At 40.5% G+C, this 21,284-nt stretch overlaps 1 protein-coding gene across 7 annotated transcripts in view; it reads right to left on the reverse strand.

Annotated features, from left to right (window-relative positions):
- Window positions 1-7,808, reverse strand: part of LOC124599187 (nicotinate phosphoribosyltransferase) — a 125,112-nt gene extending 117,304 nt beyond the window's left edge. For 2 of the 7 annotated variants that reach the window (XM_047136059.1, XM_047136056.1), the window contains exons 1-2: window positions 7,533-7,808; window positions 6,090-6,260 (exon numbers count right to left, since the gene is read on the reverse strand). In XM_047136059.1, coding sequence (XP_046992015.1) covers window positions 6,090-6,209 — 120 coding nt within the window. In that variant the 5' untranslated portion in view covers window positions 6,210-6,260; window positions 7,533-7,808. Of the gene's footprint in view, window positions 1-6,089; window positions 6,261-6,357; window positions 6,570-7,270; window positions 7,407-7,532 lie in introns of those variants that run through there. The other 5 variants (XM_047136060.1, XM_047136057.1, XM_047136055.1 and 2 more) reach the window with 4 other exon arrangements.
- Window positions 7,809-21,284: the final 13,476 nt, after the last annotated feature.

Genomic DNA, 21,284 nt, shown 5'->3' on the forward strand with positions numbered 1-21,284 from the left:
TGTATTCACCCGACCAAAAGTCTTGTTCTTCCTGCCACCGAACTTTACCATTTCCCATTAACCTATCAATTTCCCTTTTTAAATTTTGTAACCTACCTGCCCGATTAAGGGATCTGACATTCCACACTCCGATCCGTAGAACGCCAGTTTTATTTCTCCTGATAACGACGTCCTCTCGAGCAGTCCCTGCCTGGAGATCCGAATGAGGGACTATTTTACCTCCAGAACATTTTACCCAAGAGGACGCCATCATCATTTAACCATACAGTAAAGCTGCATGCCCTCAGGAAAAATTACGGCTGTAGTTTCCTCTTGCTTTCAGCCGTTCGCAGTACCAGAATAGCAAAGCCATTCTGGTTAATGTTACAAGGCCAGATCAGTCAATCATCCAGACTGTTGGCCCTGCAACTACTGAAAAGGCTGCTGCCCCTCTTCAGGAACCACACGTTTGTCTGGCCTCTAAACAGATACCTCTCCATTGTGGTTGCACCTACGGTGCGGCTATCTGTTCGCTGAGGCACGCAAACCTGCCCACCAAAGGCAAGGTCCGGGGAGGGGGGGTATAAAGCCTCAATATGTCAAAAATTTGTAAAAATTCTTAATTGTAATAAAAAAAATTTGAAAGTTACCTCAAACAAACTTGGATAGGCATGTCCAAACACAGGTTATCACTTTAATAAAAAAAAAAATTATAGAGCACAAAAAACTTTAAATGTTCCAGAGACACAACATTATAATACTTCATTGCATGGGGCAAATTCCACACCAGATGCTATCTTCAGGTATCTATTTTTCAGGCCAGCAATGTTTTTGGTCTGGATATGTTTCTTTGGTCAAAAAATTATTAGTCTGTACAAAAGTAAGGAGAAGCAGCACGGAAGCACAATACAGCATTGCATTAACAGCCGTGGTTCTATTGCCATCAGTGTGGCAACACGTGGGTCACAATAATGGACATGCCAATGGATTGCACAATGATGACAGCCAAGATCAGTGATAAATGGAGCCACACAGTGGTAATGGTGTAGCAAGCATGAAGGTGTGACCATACCAAGGCAAGTCTCTTGTTATAGCAACATGACTGGGCAATAATTTTTTGAGACACAAATCAGCACTGGGCAATATGTGGCAGGCAGCTATGGAAAAATTTGACCATAGTGCCATGTGGCAACAAACCCTATTGTGACATTCCACAGTAGGCAAATTGTTGCCAGCCGCATATACTGCATGTTGACAAGGCACAACATGTTTACCCTCGTCACTCACAAGCTCACAGTCAGCGGATCCATACAGCTTGTTGGCTGTGACATGGTATGGATTCAATTCATTTTTGTTGTGAGACACTACAAGTAATTCACCAAATTTACTGCAATTTTTGTAGCAGCTTGCTACTGTCAATCTCAGTGATCCACAAAGATAGGATTAGTTATAATTCATACATAGTTCAGTTTAGTTCGAGTTTTCTTGCACTGTAAGAATTCATATTTCCTCTTGCTGTGCACAAGTCCGTACTGATATTGGCAAGGCAAATGTCCTTCACGTGACATGTAATACCTCATAAAATCATCCTGTACTTCTTTTGGTTACGAACCTGACTTCTGTGGCCTGCACTGCAAGTTCTCTGTGCCAGTATCATTCTGAATTATGGACTCCATGTTTCATGAACAACATTTCCACTGCTTGGGTCAGTGTAAAATGTTCCTCAAGACATGTACAGTGGTTCTGAAGTGTTTTCTCACCGTGCTCTAAAGTTAGACATACATTGAAGTGACAATTTATGCATTCTCCACAGAGGGCAACAGTGTTTTTCTGAACACACGATACACTGATACCGAAAGCCCAAAACTGTTTTCCATTTCTCTGTGAGCATATTAGTGTCTGACGTCATACTTTTGTCTACAAAAACCTCTTTCATGGTGGACTGAAAATGGTCTCATAATGCATTTCTGTAGTTGAAATGCATCATCAGCCACTACTACATGTGGTTACACATTAAAGCTAACCAATCATGTAAGTTTACTACTGTATGATTAGCAAAAATGGCTCTGAGCACTATAGGACTCAACATCTGAGGTTATCAGTCCCCTAGAACGATGAACTACTGAAACCTAACTAACCTAAGGACATGACACACATCCATGCCCGAGGCAGGATTCGAACCTGTGACCGTAGCGGTCGTGCGGTTCCAGACTGAAGCACCTAGAACCGCTCAGCCACACCGGCCGGCTGTATGATTATCAGTGAGGTTTTTTTTTTAATACTAAGGCAGGGTTGCCACAAGTTTCCCAAAGTGAAATTCCCTGATTTCCAGACAAGTTTTAACATTTTTCCCTGATAAATTTTGAGAGCTCATATGTAAGGTAAGACCTAAGTTGACAATCTGTCTTTGCAGTTATGGTAAAAGAGACAATAGTGCAAATGAGGAATTATCGAAAAAAATTTGCATGTAGCTGGCACTTCCTGACGAGAGGAAAAAGCTTAAGTACTAACATAAACATCTTTTGTAATGAACTGTTTTTAGATGGAGAAAGCAAGCCAAATGGTATGCGTGTTTCATTAAGACCACTGATATTTCATTTTAGTAAACTAAATAATCACAGTTGGTGACAAAAATAAGCATTTCCTTGGAGTCGCAAGACAGATTTGAAATACTTTCACTGATTTCAGATATGACCTCGGAAAAAAGTAGGTCTCTTGAAATAAGTGTATAAGGTGAGGAAGAATTGTGTAAACCACCACTGTATGTGACAGCCAATAAAATGTTGATTCTACTATGTTCGTTATTGTCGGATATTACCCACTGTGGAATATTTATTATTTTACAGGTATTTTGTGATTCTTCTTTCAAAAAATATATGAGTACATAGCACACAAACTGCCAGCGGCTGACGATTTTCTTCTTCTTATCGTCCATACTTTATAACATATAAACTACTTTTGAAGTGATAAAATGTACTAGAACAAATAAAATGTCTATAAAATGCCACACTGTACAACATACTAGCAGTGAGACAGGCATTTCCTGAAATCCGTCGGCCATGGCCTCTGACCTCCTGAGAAGCACTGCAGTCCTGGGTCCATGGATAAACCATGAAAATCCACTGCATTATGCCACACACACAACAGACTCAGCCTGCTGGCAGATCATAGAAACTAGATCCAACAGGCAGGGCCTGCACATTACTACGAATCGAATGGCTTCAGATCGGCAGGCCCGATTCATTACAGATACCTACAGAAACAGCCTGCGGTTTTGGCCTGTCATGAAAATCCACTTCTGTAGACAGCTATTCATGAGCCACAGACAACACGTTGATGAAATGAGACCACGGTGATCAATTTGTGAAACAGATAACTTGTTCAAATACTCTGAGAATCAATAATAATGACAGGTAGCAATTCACTGTAAAGATGATTGGTGAGTTGCAGACGGGCACAAAGAAAAGACAATTGCACTCTCGCAACTAAATTTCCTGCCATAGCCTTTGTCAGTAAACGAGAGCACACACACAGTCATACAATCACTCAGACAACTCATGCACAAGTGACTGCCGTCTGGCCACTGCGTCTACAGTCTGAGAATCACATCCAAAGAAACCACTCCTCACTTCTCCCTGCCTTTCATCAGCAGCTGTTAGGCTATCAGCAAGAAATCATAGCAGCACTGACTGCAAGCAGGGGGGGGGGGGGGGGGGGGGGGGTAGGAAGGAAAGAAGCAGTAGCAGTAGTAATGAGAGAGTAGGGAAGCGGCGAACGTCGAACGTACTCGGCTGCACTGAGGTAGCGACAACACGACACCTCAGTAAATAAACCATTTCATCTACTGAGACAAAAAAGATTAAACAGTTTTTTTCCAAATTTCCCTGATATCTGCCTGACGTGTTTTAAATTCCCTGATTTCCGGAACCTGTGACAATGCTTTAGGGCTTTGTTTTATAATCTACTGGGGATTTTGAACAAAATTGTGTGATATACTTCAGCCTACAACATGTCATCCTTAGTGTAGTTTTTCCATGTTATTGGTGTATTCCCCACTTTTTGTTTAGTTGGTGCCTTCTTGGTTAGATGTAGCTGCAAAATTCACATTCTCGCTTATGCAGTGAAGTTTTTTCTGTATTCTGTTAACAGTGATTACTTGACTCAGAATGAAGTTAGTTAGTTAATCAACTAAGAGGCACAGGTTGGCACAAACAATAGGTGACGATACAGTAAATGAGAAAAAAATTTAAACACTTTACCTCAAATGTATTATCACCAACTTTGCATTAATAATGCTCAAAAAGATAAGTTACTTACAAAAACGACTGAAGTAATTATTACAAACAGCCACATCAAGAAGCTATAAGCTGGAGAAGATCACCCAAAAATATGGTTGCAGTGTTTTAGAGGCAAATGAGAAAATGAAGAATTTACAGACAGCATTCTACTGTGAACATAAAAAAACTGCAACAGTAACAGATCACTTAAACAAGGAGGAAAATGGTTTGCATTATGCTCTATGAATTTCTTACAAGGTGACGATAAACCAAGGAAAACACATCAACCAAGAGCAAAAGAGAGATTCTTAGGTAAGTTCACATTAGTTAACTGTACAGTGATTCAATCATACTGGGTATGTTTGTAGCTTCCACCGTGTTTGCAGATTTAATTTTGAGTTAAATACTCAATATGTCTGTTTTTCTTCTGTTACCTGCACTCATGGTTAGTTCTAAGAACACAGTTGCTGCTATCATTTGCAAAGATATGGTGCACTGTTCTGACAAAGCTTCAGTGGAAATGCCTGAGGCACATGCTACAAACACATATAACATGTGACACCAGGCAACACATTTTCTGGGTAACAAGAACTTCGTAGCAAGACTTCATGCCGCACACTAACATGCAAGATGTGACTCTAAGCAACATGTTGTCTAGTGTTGCTTCGGTGGAATTTCACCTCAAGAAAGCAAATGTGGGCAGAGCAAACTCGCAACGTCACTATGTATTCTCTTTCAAACACCACACTATATGTCACTCAACTGCAGTCTTTAGTGCACTATACTCTAGTGAAAATTCCACATTTCTTTCATTAATCCACAATGAATATGTGGCTGTCCAACAGAGTTCCTCTTAATACTGTTTCGTGATTCTTCTAAAATGAATTTCATCACTAAGTGTTACACCAAAATAACAAAAAGTGAATGGACAAAAGATGGAAAAAATTATCTCATTCCAGTTGAAACAAACAGCTGATTTCTAAAGAAACCATAGTCGTGCATGTCATTTCCAAGTCCGCCCTACAGGAACACCACAGATTTCAAGGTGCAGTCTTTTTTTCCTCAGGAATATCTTCACTCTCTCCTTGAAAGTACACAATTCAGTACATTGCTGAGAAATTCCCTTTCCTATACATTTCTAGGATTAGGACTAGACCTATCATTTATGTTATTGGTTGGATGGAATGGTGTATGGAAGAGAAGGAATGAAGGTGCATGTGAACAGCAGTAGTGAATATTTATAAAAAATGCAGACTGTAGAAATATTTACAAGCCTTTTTTGTCTTGCAGCATTCCAACATGTGCCTTATGGTATATATACAACCTTCAGTTTCCACATTAAAGATTAATTTATTGAGTTACAGAATGTGTGGAAGGCAGAGCACTCACTTCTCATGAACTATTGAACATCAATGTTGTGAAAGTCACAGAACAAAACCTTGTTTCAAACAATGGGAAACTCTCTTCAGTTATTACTGTATTGTTAAGAATATTTATTACCTTTTACAATCTTTCAAATGGTCTATTGATCCAATTTAAGGAAACTATAAGCACATATTATCATGGTACCGTACAGCACAAGGGGGTACGAATACATTCTACAATTATACTTCAACAAATTTTAACAGAAAACACTTAAAGAGTTTCACACTATGACAAATGAATGCACATTTTCTTAAGAGAGAGAGAGAGAGCTTGTTTTTAAAAACGCCCAATACCTTATTGGCAATGCAGCAGCAAGAATATGAAACATTAAAACACGACTTACTATTTATAATAGCATCATTTAGACACTGTACGATGTAAAGTGTCTTTCAGATATTATGAACTTACCACTTTCTGAATAATGAAAATTCTCCAGAAACAAAAGACACTCTTCAAGCCCAGCAAATATTGTGAACTCTCCTTGGAATGGATTTTTGCGGAAATACAAATCAAAGACAGCAACATCATTCACCTTCCCCGACTTCCAGTACGCATAGGCCATAGTAATTTGGTATAAATCTGTAAAATCATGTCATTACAACTCCAAGTGATACGGTAAACTTTTGGTGTAAAAAAAAATAATACCAGTAACAGCTTTCTAGCCTCTTTCACACACCTGTCAAGTAATTGTAGCTAATTTGAATGCAACAACAACAATTTGTTTCAAAATAGTAGAAATTAAGGAAATGTCATTTGTACCATTCCCGTAACACAACACTATGCACTACATTAAAGTGTCATTTGTTATAGAGTTGGCATAAAAGATGTAGCTACTGTGCATTTTACAGAAAAGTGTAATTCTACATTGTCCTGAGATTATTTAAGTTTCTTTGGATTCTGCACCCTCTTAATATGTTGCACTCTAAATTATCTGAAAAAATTATTTGATCTTATAGGATTTTACGTATTGATTAAGCCTCTGTTAACAATTCCATACGATAAATTCCTTTTAACATTTTCTTTCAACTCTTCTAACCAAATGAGTAAACCACCTTGAAATTACATTCATTTTGTAGGCGAAGCTCATAACTAAACATTTACGACGCAAATATGAGTGGAGTAGGCCTTGCCTCCATGTGAGATTAAGTTTACAAATACACTTCGAACTGTCATTTGAAACTGGCGCTCGAAACGTGCAAACTATTTTGAAAACAAACTTTTCTTCCCAGTGACAATGTATATTACGCAAACAGCTTTTGTTTACGGTAATTTGTAACTTGGTACAAATAGAACACCTTAGAAATGGAGAGGTTAATTTCTAAAAATATTAAGCACCATGAATTAACATGCAGTAAGTTGTTATCCTAAATGAAATTCTGATACTGCCGGTCGCAGAAGTGGTGATTCTACCAATAGAAATAGTCTTCAGACATCGGTCTCAATAATCCTGCAATGAGCTTGCTGGCTATAGTAAACCACAAACGTTGTATGGGGATGATCTACATTTACGTGGCACTGATTTCGATATTTTCTTTATTACATAACTAAGAACATCAAATTACAAAGTATAACAACACGCGAAAACTAACAAAAGTAGAACACGATGTAAACTCCATTAGGACCATCAACGCTTCATTTCCAGGTGCAGGTTACTGTAACGGAACTTACAATACCACGCAGCTTATATTTATAAACAAACGACTCTGGAGCACAAAACGTCATGTTTTTCTTTTCTTTTTTTTTTTTTTTTTTTACAACAGATCTCACACGAGAGCTGCCAACCTAACACCTATTGTATTCATAAAATAACAAATGTTGTTACTACTAAATGTTGTGTTTATATTTTCATACCTGTAAGTAGTGGCTGTACCACACCATTCTGCCTCGCACGTAGGAAACGGATTGTGTCGGGAGGCGTAACTCTGCCCTGTTCATATAACTCCGAGTTTACCAGGTCTTGGTCTGACATTATTCAGCAATACACTTCGCTGACCACGATGCAAACTGCGCGTGCTGTGTTCACCAACTAACATTTTCCACCGGACGCGCGCCTTTTATTACAACACCATTTACTGCGGGGAAGAGCCGAAGTAGGGAACAGTTTATCGATCAACTGGAGGTCAACAATAAGACAAGCGCGAAGCAAATGGCGCATTTACCTAACAGGTGGACCAACGCAATGAAGAAGCGCGAAATTAAATAAGGATTTCGATATGAACTCGTGATATGTTGCAGATGAAAATTTCGTCGCGTTTTTACGCCTATGCATTTGTATGGCAAGATCGTGATTCGCAAGACAAAAATGAGAGGCAGAAAACAGTGAACTTTAATTCTTCTAAACTGTATAGTGTGGTAGTATTGTCCCAGTTCCCAGTGTTAGTTTGGAACAGAGTTCATTATTTTGGAATTTGACTTGCTTACGTAGGCTATTTGGTTAGTGCGGCTCTAAGATTGTAATTAAGCAACAAATCCGTCATTTTTAATAAGGACCGATTGTTTATCTCGGTAACTGCCTTGCTTTATTATATCATAGCACCGCTGTACAGCTGTGTATAGTGGAATCCATAAGGACTGGCAACATTTGAAATGTTGTGCATCAAACATTATTTATTTTCTTCCTAAAAGCATTAGGCTGCTTGACACAGAAGTAGGATTTTTATTCCGATTTCCTATATAAGTTTGGAGAAATATATCCTTAGCGAAAAGTATATTTCAAATTATAAAAACACTAGTTTCCTATTTGAAGTACTACCCACTCATTAAACTCTATAAGCTTTTCATGTAGCGGCTTTTAATAACGGTAAATAACTTTGCCGTGCGCTTTTCTCACGACATAGTATTTTGTATTATAAATTCACGGGCTGTACTAGGCAGTGTATCAGTCGTCGTATCCTGCTGCATAACAGTATGAATACAAACGCGCTTTTTATTCGTAGTAGAATATGCGAATTTCACAATTTCAAACATGACCTTCCAACAACTTATTTTTAATTTCCATTTCGTCTATTCCTCTAGCCAAACGTAGTGCAATAGATAGCCACGTAATGCTGTAGACAACAGGTTAAATGTGAGTTTTTAATCGACACGTTCGACTACCGTTATTACAAGCCGCAATGTGAAAAGCAATGTTTATGAACTTCTCCAACTAGGAGACTAGTGTTGTTCTAATTTGAAACATACTTTTAACTGACTACATATTTCTCCAAACTTATACAGGAAATCGGAATCAAAACCCTACTTCCGGGTCAAGTAGCCCAGTGTTTTTTGCGAAAAGAATAAATATTCCACAAACTAATGAATGCAGTATGTAAACTGAAATTTTTTATTATGATTGCAGCCTTTTCCTCTGTGAATCTACAAGCCTCTGACTCGACTGACGTAGTACAGGAACGTGGTTGTCATTCTGCGTCAATGGTAGAAAATTGCAGCGCGATTTAGACAAATGATGACTCGATGATTAACAGTTTAAAGTACCTGTTCGACATGGTGAATATGACATAACTACACCGAAATATCTACTATAAACCATACTTCAAAGTACTATTATGTATTGAAATCTGTTCGCGTCCTATTCATGGGTGAACAAGTGGAATAATTACCTAATGCTCATATTCTCTCATCTCTCTAACCCTCGTCCGGCCAACCAAATTTAAGATTTCTGTGCTTTTCCTAAATCTCTTTAGACAAATGCCGGGATGGTTCCTTTGAAAGCGCTCGGCCAATTTCCTTCCCAATCCCTGACACAATCCGAGTTGTGCTCCGTCTCTAATGACCGCGATGCCGACGGGACGTTAAACCCAATCTTCCATTCTTCCTTTTTTCATATTCTCTCTATATATGCATCTATGCAACATCACAATGCAGTATAGTGTCAAAAGTTTTTAGATTCATACTAAAAAGGTTTCTCAGCATTTAAAAGTAAATTTTCACTGCACGTAAGGTAGTTTTTTATGTCTATCAGCGCAGCTTTCCCTTCAGTAACAAATAAATAGAAAACTGTGATCTTCCACACAATCCTTCTTACTGTAACTTCATGCATTGTTACTCCAAACTGACAAGAAACCACATACGTGGAAGCAGTTCCGGTATGCACAATATGTCGTACTACTTTCTTAAAAGCAGTCCGTTGGTTATACCAATAATACACACATCAAAACAAGTTTTCCATCACCCCGATTTCCAGAACTCCTGAAGACAGACGTTGGCTGTGGATATCGTACCACAGACACAGTCCTTTTGACTGCTCAGAGATGTCACTAAGCCCACCCAAAGATGTAAACAACCATGCATGAGCAGCGCCTATTAGACGGAGGGGGTCCGACAGCCGATTAGTTCCAGTCATTCCACCAGGAAGGAGGTACATGGCTCGTGTTGTCTGTAGTGCAACCATGCCTAGACGGTCAATATCGCGGTTCGATCGCGTCCGCATTGTTACTTTGTGCCAGGAAGGTCTCTCAACAAGGGAAGTGTCCAGGCGTCTCGGAGTGAACCAAAGCGATGTTGTTCCGACATGGAGGAGACACAGAGAGACAGGAACTGTCGATGACATGCCTCGCTCAGGCCGCCAAACGGCTTCGCCTGCAGTGGATGACCGCTACCTACGGATTATGGTTCGGAGGAACCCTGACAGCAACGCCACCACGTTGAATAATGCTTTTAGTGCAGCCACAGGACGTCGTGTTACGACTCAAAATGTGCGCAACAGGCTGTATGATGTGCAACTTCACTCACGACGTCCATGGCGATGTCCATCTTTGCAACCACGACACCATGCAGCGCAGTATAGACGGGCCCAACAATATACCGAATGGACCGCTCAGGATTGGCATCACGTTCTCTTCTCCGATGAGTGTCGCATATGCCTTGAATCAGACAATCGTCGGAGACGTGTTTGGAGGCAATCCGGTCAGGCTGAACGCCTTAGTCACACTGTCCAGTGAGTGCAGCAAAGTGGATGTTCCCTGCTGCTTAGGGGTGGCATTATGTGGGGCCGACGTACGCCGCTGGTGTCATGAAAGGCGCCGTAACGGCTGTACGATACGTGAATGCCATCCTCCGACCGATGATGCAACCATATCGACAGCGTATTGGCGAGGCATTCTTCTTCATGGACGACAATTCGCGCCTCCATCGTGCACATCTTGTGTGTTTTGGTTGAACTCTGCCAAGGGATTACTGACACCAAAAATCAGAAAAATCATGTTTACCTATGCTGGAAACATTTAATTTGTGATTTATTTTTTAAATCTATGTAGGTCAATGTTAAGTTACGTATTTCGAACTTTTAAGTCACAGCTTGTTTTCAGCGTGTAATGTGAATCCCGTAATCGGGCAGGTAGGTTAGAAAATTTATAATGGGAAATGGATAGTTAAAGTTAGATATAGTGAGAATTAGTGAATTTCGGAGGCTAGAAGAACAAAACTTCTCCTCAGGTGAATACAGGGTTATAAATACAAACTCAAATAGGGGCAGTGCAGGAGTATACTTAATGATGAACAAAAGAATAGGAACGCAGATAAACTACTACGAACAGCATAATGAAATCATTATTGTGGCCAAGACAGACACGAAGCCCACACCTCCACAGTAGTACGAGGTTGTATTCCACCTAGCTCCACAGGTGATGAAGACATTTAAGAAACGTATGATGAGATGTAAGAAATTATTCAGATAGTGAAGGGAGACGAAAATTTAATAGTCATGGGGGAGTGGAATTCGATAGTAGGAAAAGGAAGAGAAGGAAAAGTAACAGGTCAATATGGAATGTGTGTAAGGAATGATAGAGGAAGCCGCCTGGTAGAATTTTGCACAGAGCATAACTTAATCACAGCTAACACTTGGTTTAAGAATCATGAAAGAAGGTTGTATACATGGAAGAGGCCTGGAGACATTGGACGGTTTCAGATAGATTATATATCGGTAAGACACAGATTTAGGAACCAGGTTTCAAATTGTAAAACATTTCCAGGGGCAGATGTGGACTCTGGCCACAACTTATTGGTTATGAACTGCATATTAAAACTGAAGAAACTGCAAAAAGGTGGGAATTTAAAGAGATGAGACCTGGATAAACTGAAGAACTTGAGGTTGTAGAGAGTTTCAGAGAGAGCATTAGAGAACGATTAATAAGAACAGGGGAAAGGAATACAGTAGAAGAAGAATGGATAGCTTTGAGAGATGAAATCGTGAAGGCAGCAGAGGATCAAGTAAATAAAAAGACGAGGGCTAATAGAAATCCTTGGGAAACACAAGAGATATTGAATTTATTTGATGAAAGGAGAAAATAAAAAAACGTCGTAAATGAAGCAGTCGAAAAGGAATATAAACATCTCAAAAACGAGATTTACAGGAAGGGGAAAACGGCTAAGTGGGAATGGCTAGAGAACAAATTTAAGGATGTAGAAGCATATATCACTTGGGGTAAGACAGATGCCCATTACAGAAAAATTAAAGAGACCTTTGGAGAAAAGAGAACCTCCTGTATGAATATCAAGAGCTCAGATGGTAAACCTGTCCTAAGCAAAGAAGGAGAAGGTGGAAGGAGTATATAGAGGGACTATACAAGGGCAATGTACTTGAGGGCAATATCAAGGAAATGGAAGAGGACGCAGATGAAGACGAGATGAAAGATGTGATACTGCGTGAAGAATTTGACAGAGCACTGAAAGACCTAAGTAGAAACAAGGCCCCAGAAGTAGACAACATTCCATTAGCATTACTGATAGCCTTGGTGAGCAAGATGTATGAGACAGGTGAAACACCCTCAGACTCAAAGAAGAATGCAATAATTCCAGTACCAAAGAAAGCACGTGCTGGTAGGTGTGAAAATTACCGAACTATCAGTTTAATAAGTCACGGTTGCAAAATACTAACACAAATTCTTTATACACGAATGGAAAAACTGGCAGAAGCCGACCTCAGGGAAGATCAGTTTGGATTCCGTAGAAATGTAGGAACACGCGAGACAGTACTGACCCTACGACGTATCTTAGAAGTTAGATTAAGGAAAGGCAAACCTATGTTTCTAGGATTTGTAGACTTAGAGAAAGCTTATGACAATGTTGGCCAGAATACTCTCTTTCAAATTCTGAAGGTGGCAGGGGTAAAATAATGGGAGCAAAACGCCATTTACAATTTTTACAGAAATCCAGATGGCAGTTATAAGAGTCGAGGGACATGAAAGAGAAGCAGTGGTTAGAAGAGAGTGAGACAGGGTTGTAGGCTATTCCCGGCGTTATTCAATCTGTATACTGAGCAAGAAGTAAAGGAAACAATACAAAAATTTGGAATAGGAATTAAAATCCAGGGAGATGAAATAAAAACCTCGAGGTTCGCCGATGACATTGTAATTCTGCCAGAGACAGCAAGGGACCTGGAAGAGCAGCTGATCGGAATGGACAGTGTCTTGAAAGGAGGATATGAGATGAACGTCAACAAAAGCAAAAGGGGGATAATGGAACGTAGTCGAATTAAGTCGGGCGATGCCGAGGGAATTAGATTAGGAAACGAGACACTAAAAGTAGTAAGGGAGGTTTGCTATTTGGGGAGCAAAATAACTGATGATGGTCGAAGTAGAGAGGATATAAAATGTAGAATGGCAATGGCAAGGAAAGCGTTTCTGAAGAAGAAACATTTGTTAACATCGAGTATAGATTTAAATGTCAGGAAGTCGTTTCTGAAAGTATTTGTATGGAGTGTAGCCATGTATGGAAGTGAAACGTGGACGATAAATAGTTTGGACAAGAAGAGAATAGAAGCTTTCGAAATGTGGTACTACAGAAGAATTGTGAAGAATAGATGGGTAGATCACAACTAATGAGGAGGTATTGAATAGAATTGGGGAGAAGAGGAGCTTGTGGCACAACTTGACTGGAAGAAGGGATTGGTTGGTAGGGCATTATCTGAGTCATTCAGGGATCTCCAATTTAGTATTAGAGGGCAGCGTGGAGGGTAAAAATCGTAGAGGGAAACCAAGAGTTGAATACACGAAACAGATTCAGAAGGATGTAGGTTGCAGTAGGTACTGGGCGATGAAGAAGCTTGCACAGGATAGAGTAGCATGGAGAGCTGAATCAAACCAGTCTTTGGACTGAAGAGCACAACAACAACAGAATATTTTCAGCATTGGAACTTCGTTAACCCATAGACGCCGCTGCCATTCACTTCACAGTGGTTTGAAGAGAATAGCGTGCAGATGTAGATGTCTTGCACTGAGTCTGGCGGAGTTGAACAACAGTTTTTCTTTGTCAGGAACAGAGCATAACTTTTCTTTAAATGATAAATCAAAAACGAAGTATTTCCGAACATAAGATTAAATGGCATGTTTCCTTTTTTGATGTGAGGTATCCTGCTCAAGGTTTGTCCAATTATTTCGCTGACATACTACAACTTACCAGAATATCAGCAAAAAATTGAAACATGCTTTATGTTTCCAAGACCAAAGAACAGCCACTTCATTTCATATCCCCTACGTAGTTAAACCGTACCTGATTGATAGAAAACAGTGGCTATAGTTGAATCATGGAGATGGCACAGTAGCTTCATTTGATTGGGGAACAGTTAAGTACGGGAGTGGTGCAAGGTTCCGTGCCGGGCCCACCTGCTCTTTCTCGTTTTTGTTAATGACCTTCGCCTCGCGGGGTAGCCGAGCGATCAAGGGCGTCTTGTCACGGTCCGCGCGGCTTCCCCCGTCGGAGGTTCGAGTCCTCCCTCTGGCATGGGCGTGTGTGTCGTCCTTAGCATAAGTTAGTTTGAGTTAGCTTAAGTAGTGTGTAAGCTTAGGAACCGATGACCTCAGCAGTTTGGTCCCATAAGATCTCACCACAAATTTCCAATTTTAATGACCTTCCACTTTATACAAAAGCTACTAGCTACAATACATCTCTATCAGCTAAAAAAAAATTTTAAAGGCTTGACTTCAATTTTTTTTTAAAAAAGAATATATAGTACAGTCATTTCCACGGGACTCAGAAAGTTCAGGAGAATGTAAGTCTAAGCTGTAATGATATGATGTACGGCATGTTTATTCTTCAAAATTTTTATGCCTCCACATCGACAAAAGACTAAATTAAAATTAGTCTTGCCATATTCTGGACTTGAGAAAAACAGTTAATTCAGCAACTTATGTTATACGTGTTATAGCAGCAATACTGTCGCTGCTACGGCTGCTTATTTTGGCTTTTTCTTTCATTGTTGTCCTATGGCACAATATGTTGCGGTAACCATACAAAGGCAAATTAATTATTTGTCACTCAGAAAAGCGTATCTGGATAGTCGGGCGGCATTTCGAATTCCACTACTCTCAATATGAGTCTCACACTCTAACCTCTGCACCACTTCTCTTAGTCGTTCACCTAGCGAGGGTCTTACACTATCCCTCTCTCAGATTCCACAGAAAGGTCGGGAATTTAATATTGCTCATTGGCACACTGTGAAATCGGGCAGCCACCGGCATCCTGCAATGTGTAGTTGACTAAAATACCGGCGATTAATTTTCTTTTTCCAACTCATGATTGAAAACGACCAACACCTATTTGGACACTTCCGGGTCGGAATCATTCTGCTTCGACATTAGTCATTGGGGTCGCAATAGTACAAGCAGAACGTAAGAAAAGAAAGGGGAAAAAACGATATAGGTATGAACATTTGAAGCAAGCAGATGTAACAACATTAACGGAAATGTAAAAAATAGGTACAGATACCGCTGGAAATGATCCGGAGAAGGAGAAAAAAATAAAGAGACAGCGTCCAAATTCTTAATAAATAATAATGTTAACAATAATAATTGTAATTCTGACAGAATTCTGTCAGAGACAGCAAAGGACCTGGAAGAGCAGCTGAACGGAATGGGCATTGTCTTGAAACGAGGATATAAGATGAACACCAACAAAAGCAAAACGAGGATAATGGAATGTAGTCGAATTAAATCGGGTGATGCTGCGGGAATTAGATTAGGAAATGAGAAGCTTAAAGTAGTAAATGAGTTTTGCTATTTGGGGATCAAAATAACTCATGATGGACGAAGTAGAGAGGATATAAAATGTAGACTGGCAATGGTAAGGAAAGCGTTTCTGAGGAAGAGAAATTTGTTAACATCGAGTATAGATTTAAGTGTCAGGAAGTCGTTTCTGAAAGTATTTGTGTGGAATGTAGCCATGCATGGAACGTGGACGATAAATAGTTTGGACAAGAAAAGAATAGAAGCTTTCGAAATGTGGTGCTACAGAAGAATGCTGAAGATTAGATGGGTAGATCACATAACTAACGAGGAGGTATTGAATAGAATTGGGGAGAAGAGAAATTTGTGACACAACTTGACTAGAAGAAGGGATTGGTTGGTAGGACACATTCTGAGGCATCAAGGGATCACCAATTTAGTATTGGAGGGCAGCTTGGAGGGTAAAAATCGTAGAGGGAGACCAAAAGATGAGTAAACTAAACAGATTCAGAAGGATGTAGATTGCAGTAGGTACTGGGAGATGAAGAAGCTTGAACAGGACAGAGTATCACGGAGAGTTGCATCAAACCAGTCTCTGGACTGAAGACCACAACAACAACAACAACAATAATACTAAGAGAGGAGATAACGAGAATAGGGAGAAAAGGGAAAATGCTATTGGTAATGCCTTGACGTTAAGAAAACCAACTCCGTCCTAACACCCTCGGAAGGACCAACGCGACCGACCGACCGCCGTGTCATCCTAAGCCGATAGGCGTCACCGGATATACTTATGGAGTAGCACGTGATCATCACACCGCTCTCCCGGCCGTTGTCACTTTTCGTGACCAGAGTCGCTACTTCTCAATCAAGTGGCACCATATTCGCCTCACAAGGGCTGAGTGCATCCCGCTCGCCAACAGCGCTCGGCACAGACGGACGGTCAGTCATCCAAGCTCTATCCAACCCCGATGGCGTTTAACTTCGGTGGTCTGACGAGAACCGGTGTTACCGCTACGGTAAGACCGTAGGCCAAAAAATAAAGACCAAAGTCACCAGATATAAACAGGTCAAGAGGAAAGTGGATCTCTTACAAACATGTGACCAGTTAACAGTGGAACCTCGCTTAACGAGCACCTCCATAACGCGCAATTCGCATAACGAGCAAAAAAAAATTGTAAAAGAATGTCTCGCTTAACGAGCGATGAATCACATAACGAGTGACGATTTAGTGTGACGTCACCAGTCGTTCGAGCACGGCGGGGGAAACGTTCAACAATGTGAACACCTTTGATTGTCGGCAGCGGCATGTGAACAATGTCTTTCGTACGTACTACAGTCGGGGTTTAGCGTTGTTTCTGCTGCCATCTTTGTGCAGCTTGCAATCACAAATTTTTCTAAACTTGAGTTCACACAGTATTTCTTTGTGTATAAATTTTAATAAACTTCATAGAAATGTCCCCGAAGACAAAGCTGCAAGAAGACGTCCATAAGAGAAAGAAAATGACCTATGAAATGAAACGTAAAACCGTTAGATAACGAGAACGTGGTGCGAGCGTTACGGATTTAGCACGCACTTACAGTCGGTGTACATCAGCTCTCTGCACTATCCTCAAGAACAAGGACAGGATTGAAGAGATGATGCTTCAAAGGAAGTGACACGAGTACTAAGTAACGATTTCGTATTCTAGACGATGTCGAAAGATTGCTCCTTATATGGATAACTGAAAAGCAATTGCAAGGCGACACTATTAACAAGAACATCATTTGTGAGAAGGCGGCAAAGATTTTCGCCCATTTCTTTAAGAAGATGCCAGGATTATCAGAAGTGTTTAAGGGAAGTCGTGGGTGGTTCGAGAAGTTTAAGAGAAGAACCGGCGTCCTTAGCGTTGTGAGCCACGGCAAATTAGCCAGCTCCGGCACAAAGGCAGCAGAGAACTACATCGCAACTTCAAGATGCTCTTAGATTCTGAGGGTTATCTGCCGCAACAGGTTTTTAATTGTGACGAGACGACTCTTTTCTGGAAAGAGATGTCGTAGCGTACCTTTTTTTTAAAAAAAAAAAAAAAAAAATCAGGGGAGAATGCATTGCTCGGTCACAAGCCAATGAAAGACTGTCTCATACTGCTATTCTGCGCCAATGCAAGTGGCGATATGAAAATTAAACCGCTGTTTGTTTACCATTCAGAAACTCTATGAATCTTCAAGAACTGTAAAGTCCAGAATAGCCGGTTAAATGTATTGTGGAGGTCCAACAACAAGGCTTGGGTGATAAGTGATCTTTTTTGTGATTGGATCAGTGAAGTGTTTGGTCCTTCGGTGAAAAAATATTTGCTTGATATGAATCTGCTACTCTGTGTCTTGCTTATTATGGACAACGTTCCTGTCCATTCTTAAGGTCTACAAAACTACCTCCTTGAAGAATTTCAATTAATCAAAATCCAGTTTCTGCCACCCAACACCACTCCGTTAGTCCAGCCTACGGACTAGCAGATTATTTCTAACTTTACGAAGATCACAGCCAAGAAATGACCACAGAAGAGCTGATGGAGTTGCGTTGTGTTTAACAGCAGGAAGTTGTGGGGAGGAGTTCTTCAAAGGAGGAGGAGGAGGTGGTAACAGCAAAGCAGCAATCTTCTGGCGCAATAAGAGAAATGTTGAAGGCATTAGTTACATCGTACATTGAAAAGCATCAACCCAATAAAGCAGTGGCTACGCTCACTACAAATTTATTTGACGTTAATCCTATGCCGCAATTTCGCCCAGAGTTCAAGCATCGGCAGAAACAAATGACTATAAATAAAGTACGTATATTTTTCTTTCAATACATTCCATTATCCTCGTTTTGCTTTTGTTTATGTTCATCTTACATCCTCCTTTCAAGACACTGTCCATTCCGTTCAGCTGCTCTTCCAAGTCCTTTGCTGTCTCTGATAGAATTACAATGTCATCGGCGAACCTCAAAGTTTTTATTTCTTCTTCATGGATTTTAATACCTACTTCAAATTTTTCTTTTGTCTCCTTTACTGCTTGTTTAATATACAGATTGAACAACATCGGGGAGAGGCTACAACCCTGTCTCACTCCCTTCCCAACCACTGCTTCCTTTTCATGTCCCTCGACTCTTATAACTGCCATGTGGTTTCTGTACAAATTGTAAATAGCCTTTCGCTTCCTGTATTTTACCCCTGCCACCTTTAGAATTTGAAAGAGAGTATTCCAGTCAACATTGTCAAAAGCTTTCTCTAAGTCTACAAATGTTAGAAACGTAGTTTTGCCTTTCCTTAATCTTTCTTCTAAGATAAGTTGTAAGGTCAGTATTGCCTCACGTGGAATCCAAACTGATCTTCCCCGAGGTCGGCTTCTATCAGTTTTTCCATTCGTCTGTAAAGAATTCATGTTAGTATTTTGCAGCCGTGGCTTATTAAACTGATAGTTCGGTAATTTTCACATCTGTCAACACCTGCTTTCTTTGGGATTGGAATTATTATATTCTTCTTGAAGTGTGAGGGTATTTCGCCTGTCTCATACATCTTGCTCACCAGATGGTAGAGTTTTGTCAGGACTGGCTCTCCCAAGGCCGTCAGTAGTTCTAATGGAATGTTGTCTACTCCCGGGGCCTTGTTTCGACTCAGGTCTTTCAGTGCTCTGTCAAACTCTTCACGCAGTATCGTATCTCCCATTTCATCTTCATCTACATCCTCATCCATTTCCATAATATTGTCCTCAAGTGCATCGCCCTTGTATAGACCCTCTGTAAGGAACACGTTATCGTATTTTACATTAATTTTTATGGAATAAATTGTTTTGCTTAACTAGTGTTTGGCACTATAAGCAGGATTCAGGAACGAATTATGCGAGGTTCCACTGTAAATGGAAAATCACTGTCAAGAGGCCTCTTGATCATGTCAACCAAGGAATAATTGAGCATGTGGATGCAAGATGTGACGAATTATCCGAAACAAACTAGATTCAGAGACCCTGAAATACTGTCTTATATTGTTGTTGCGGCCTTCACTTTGATTTGATGCAGCTCTCCACGCTACTCCATCTTGTGAGAGCCTCTTCATCTCCTAATACTTCCTGCAACCTACCTATATTTGAACCTGCTTACCGTGTTGAAGCCTCGGCCTTGCTCTACAATTTATACCTTCCACCCTTCCCTCCATTACCAAATTGACGATCCTGGTAACAATTACCTCTTTTCAAAAATGCTTTTCATACTACAGCCAGTCTTTATTTGATGTCTTCTCTACTTCGGCCATCATCACTTATTTTGCTGGCCACATAGCAAAATTCGTCTACTACCTTCAGTGTCTCATTTCCTAATCTAGTTCATTCATCACCACCTAGTTAAATTGGACTAAATTCCCTTGTTTTAATTTTTTTATATTCATCTTGTAACTTCTGATCAAGACACAACCCATTCCATTCAAATGGCTTTTCCAGGCTCTTTGCTGCCTCTGACAGAACTACAGTGTAACTGGCGAACCTCAAAGTTTTTACAAGGGTACTTCAAAAAGTAAGTTACACATTAATATGGCGGGCCAAGTAATTATTATTGAATGCTGCATTACACTTCAAAGTGACACAGTTTACAAGTAGTTCAGTTCCTCGACGGCAGAAAACTGCTCCTCGTTTACGGGATCTTTCGAGAGCCTCACTATCGTTGGAAAGGACATCCTGATCAGACTCTACCTTATCAACTTTTTGGAACCGTGTCACTACTCTCGGACTCAAAATTGAGTTTTGTCCATTTATCGCCAGAATTTAACGTCGAATCTGTGTGCAATTTAGACGCTTTGCACACGATATTTTACCATCTCGCGCAAAGCAACTTCGTTTCTATAGCTGTGTCTACGGGAAACCCGGAACATGTACTCTCTTCTGACAATGCGCCACGCTTGTTGCAGAATAGTCTAAGCCTGGGATGTCATCTGCAACTTAACATTCTGACGTCTCGACGTATTTCTTCTCATCGAACTGTAATTCCATTCTTAGTTTCTTTCACCGCATGCTTAGTACACAAATTGAATAACTTTTGGGGTACGGTATGCTACATCCCTGTTCCACTCCGTTGTTAACCACAGGTTCCATTTCATTTTCTTCAACTCTTAGAACTCTTAGCTATACAAGCACTACTACTACTAGTAATCATATACACACAAAAAAAGCCTCCGTAGTAGCAGAAGTCTCGAACGAACGCCTGAGCAGTGGTTCCTTGACTAGATGCTAGCTGGTTCGAATCCCGGTGGTAGAAGAAATTTTCACCGTCGGTATTTGGCCGACTAGGAGATGGGACCACTCCCATGAACCATGGACCTTGCCGCTGGTGGGGAGGTTTGCGTGCCTCAGCGATACAGATAGCCATACCGTAGGTGCAACCACAACGGAGGGGTATCTGTTGAGAGGCCAGACAAACGTGTGGTTCCTGAAGAGGAGCAGCAGCCTTTTCAGTTGTTGCAGGGCCAACAGTCTCGATGATTGACTGATCTGGACTTGTAACACTAACCAAAACGGCCTTGCTGTGCTGGTACTGCGAACGGCTGAAAGCAAGGTGAAACTACAGCCGTAATTTTTCCCGAGGCCATGCAGCTTTACTGTATGGTTAAATGATGATCGCGTCCTCTTGGGTAAAATGTTCTGGAGGTAAAATAGTCCCTCA

This window comes from Schistocerca americana, chromosome 1 (assembly GCF_021461395.2).
Source record: "Schistocerca americana isolate TAMUIC-IGC-003095 chromosome 1, iqSchAmer2.1, whole genome shotgun sequence".
Taxonomy (NCBI): Eukaryota; Metazoa; Arthropoda; class Insecta; order Orthoptera; family Acrididae; genus Schistocerca; species Schistocerca americana.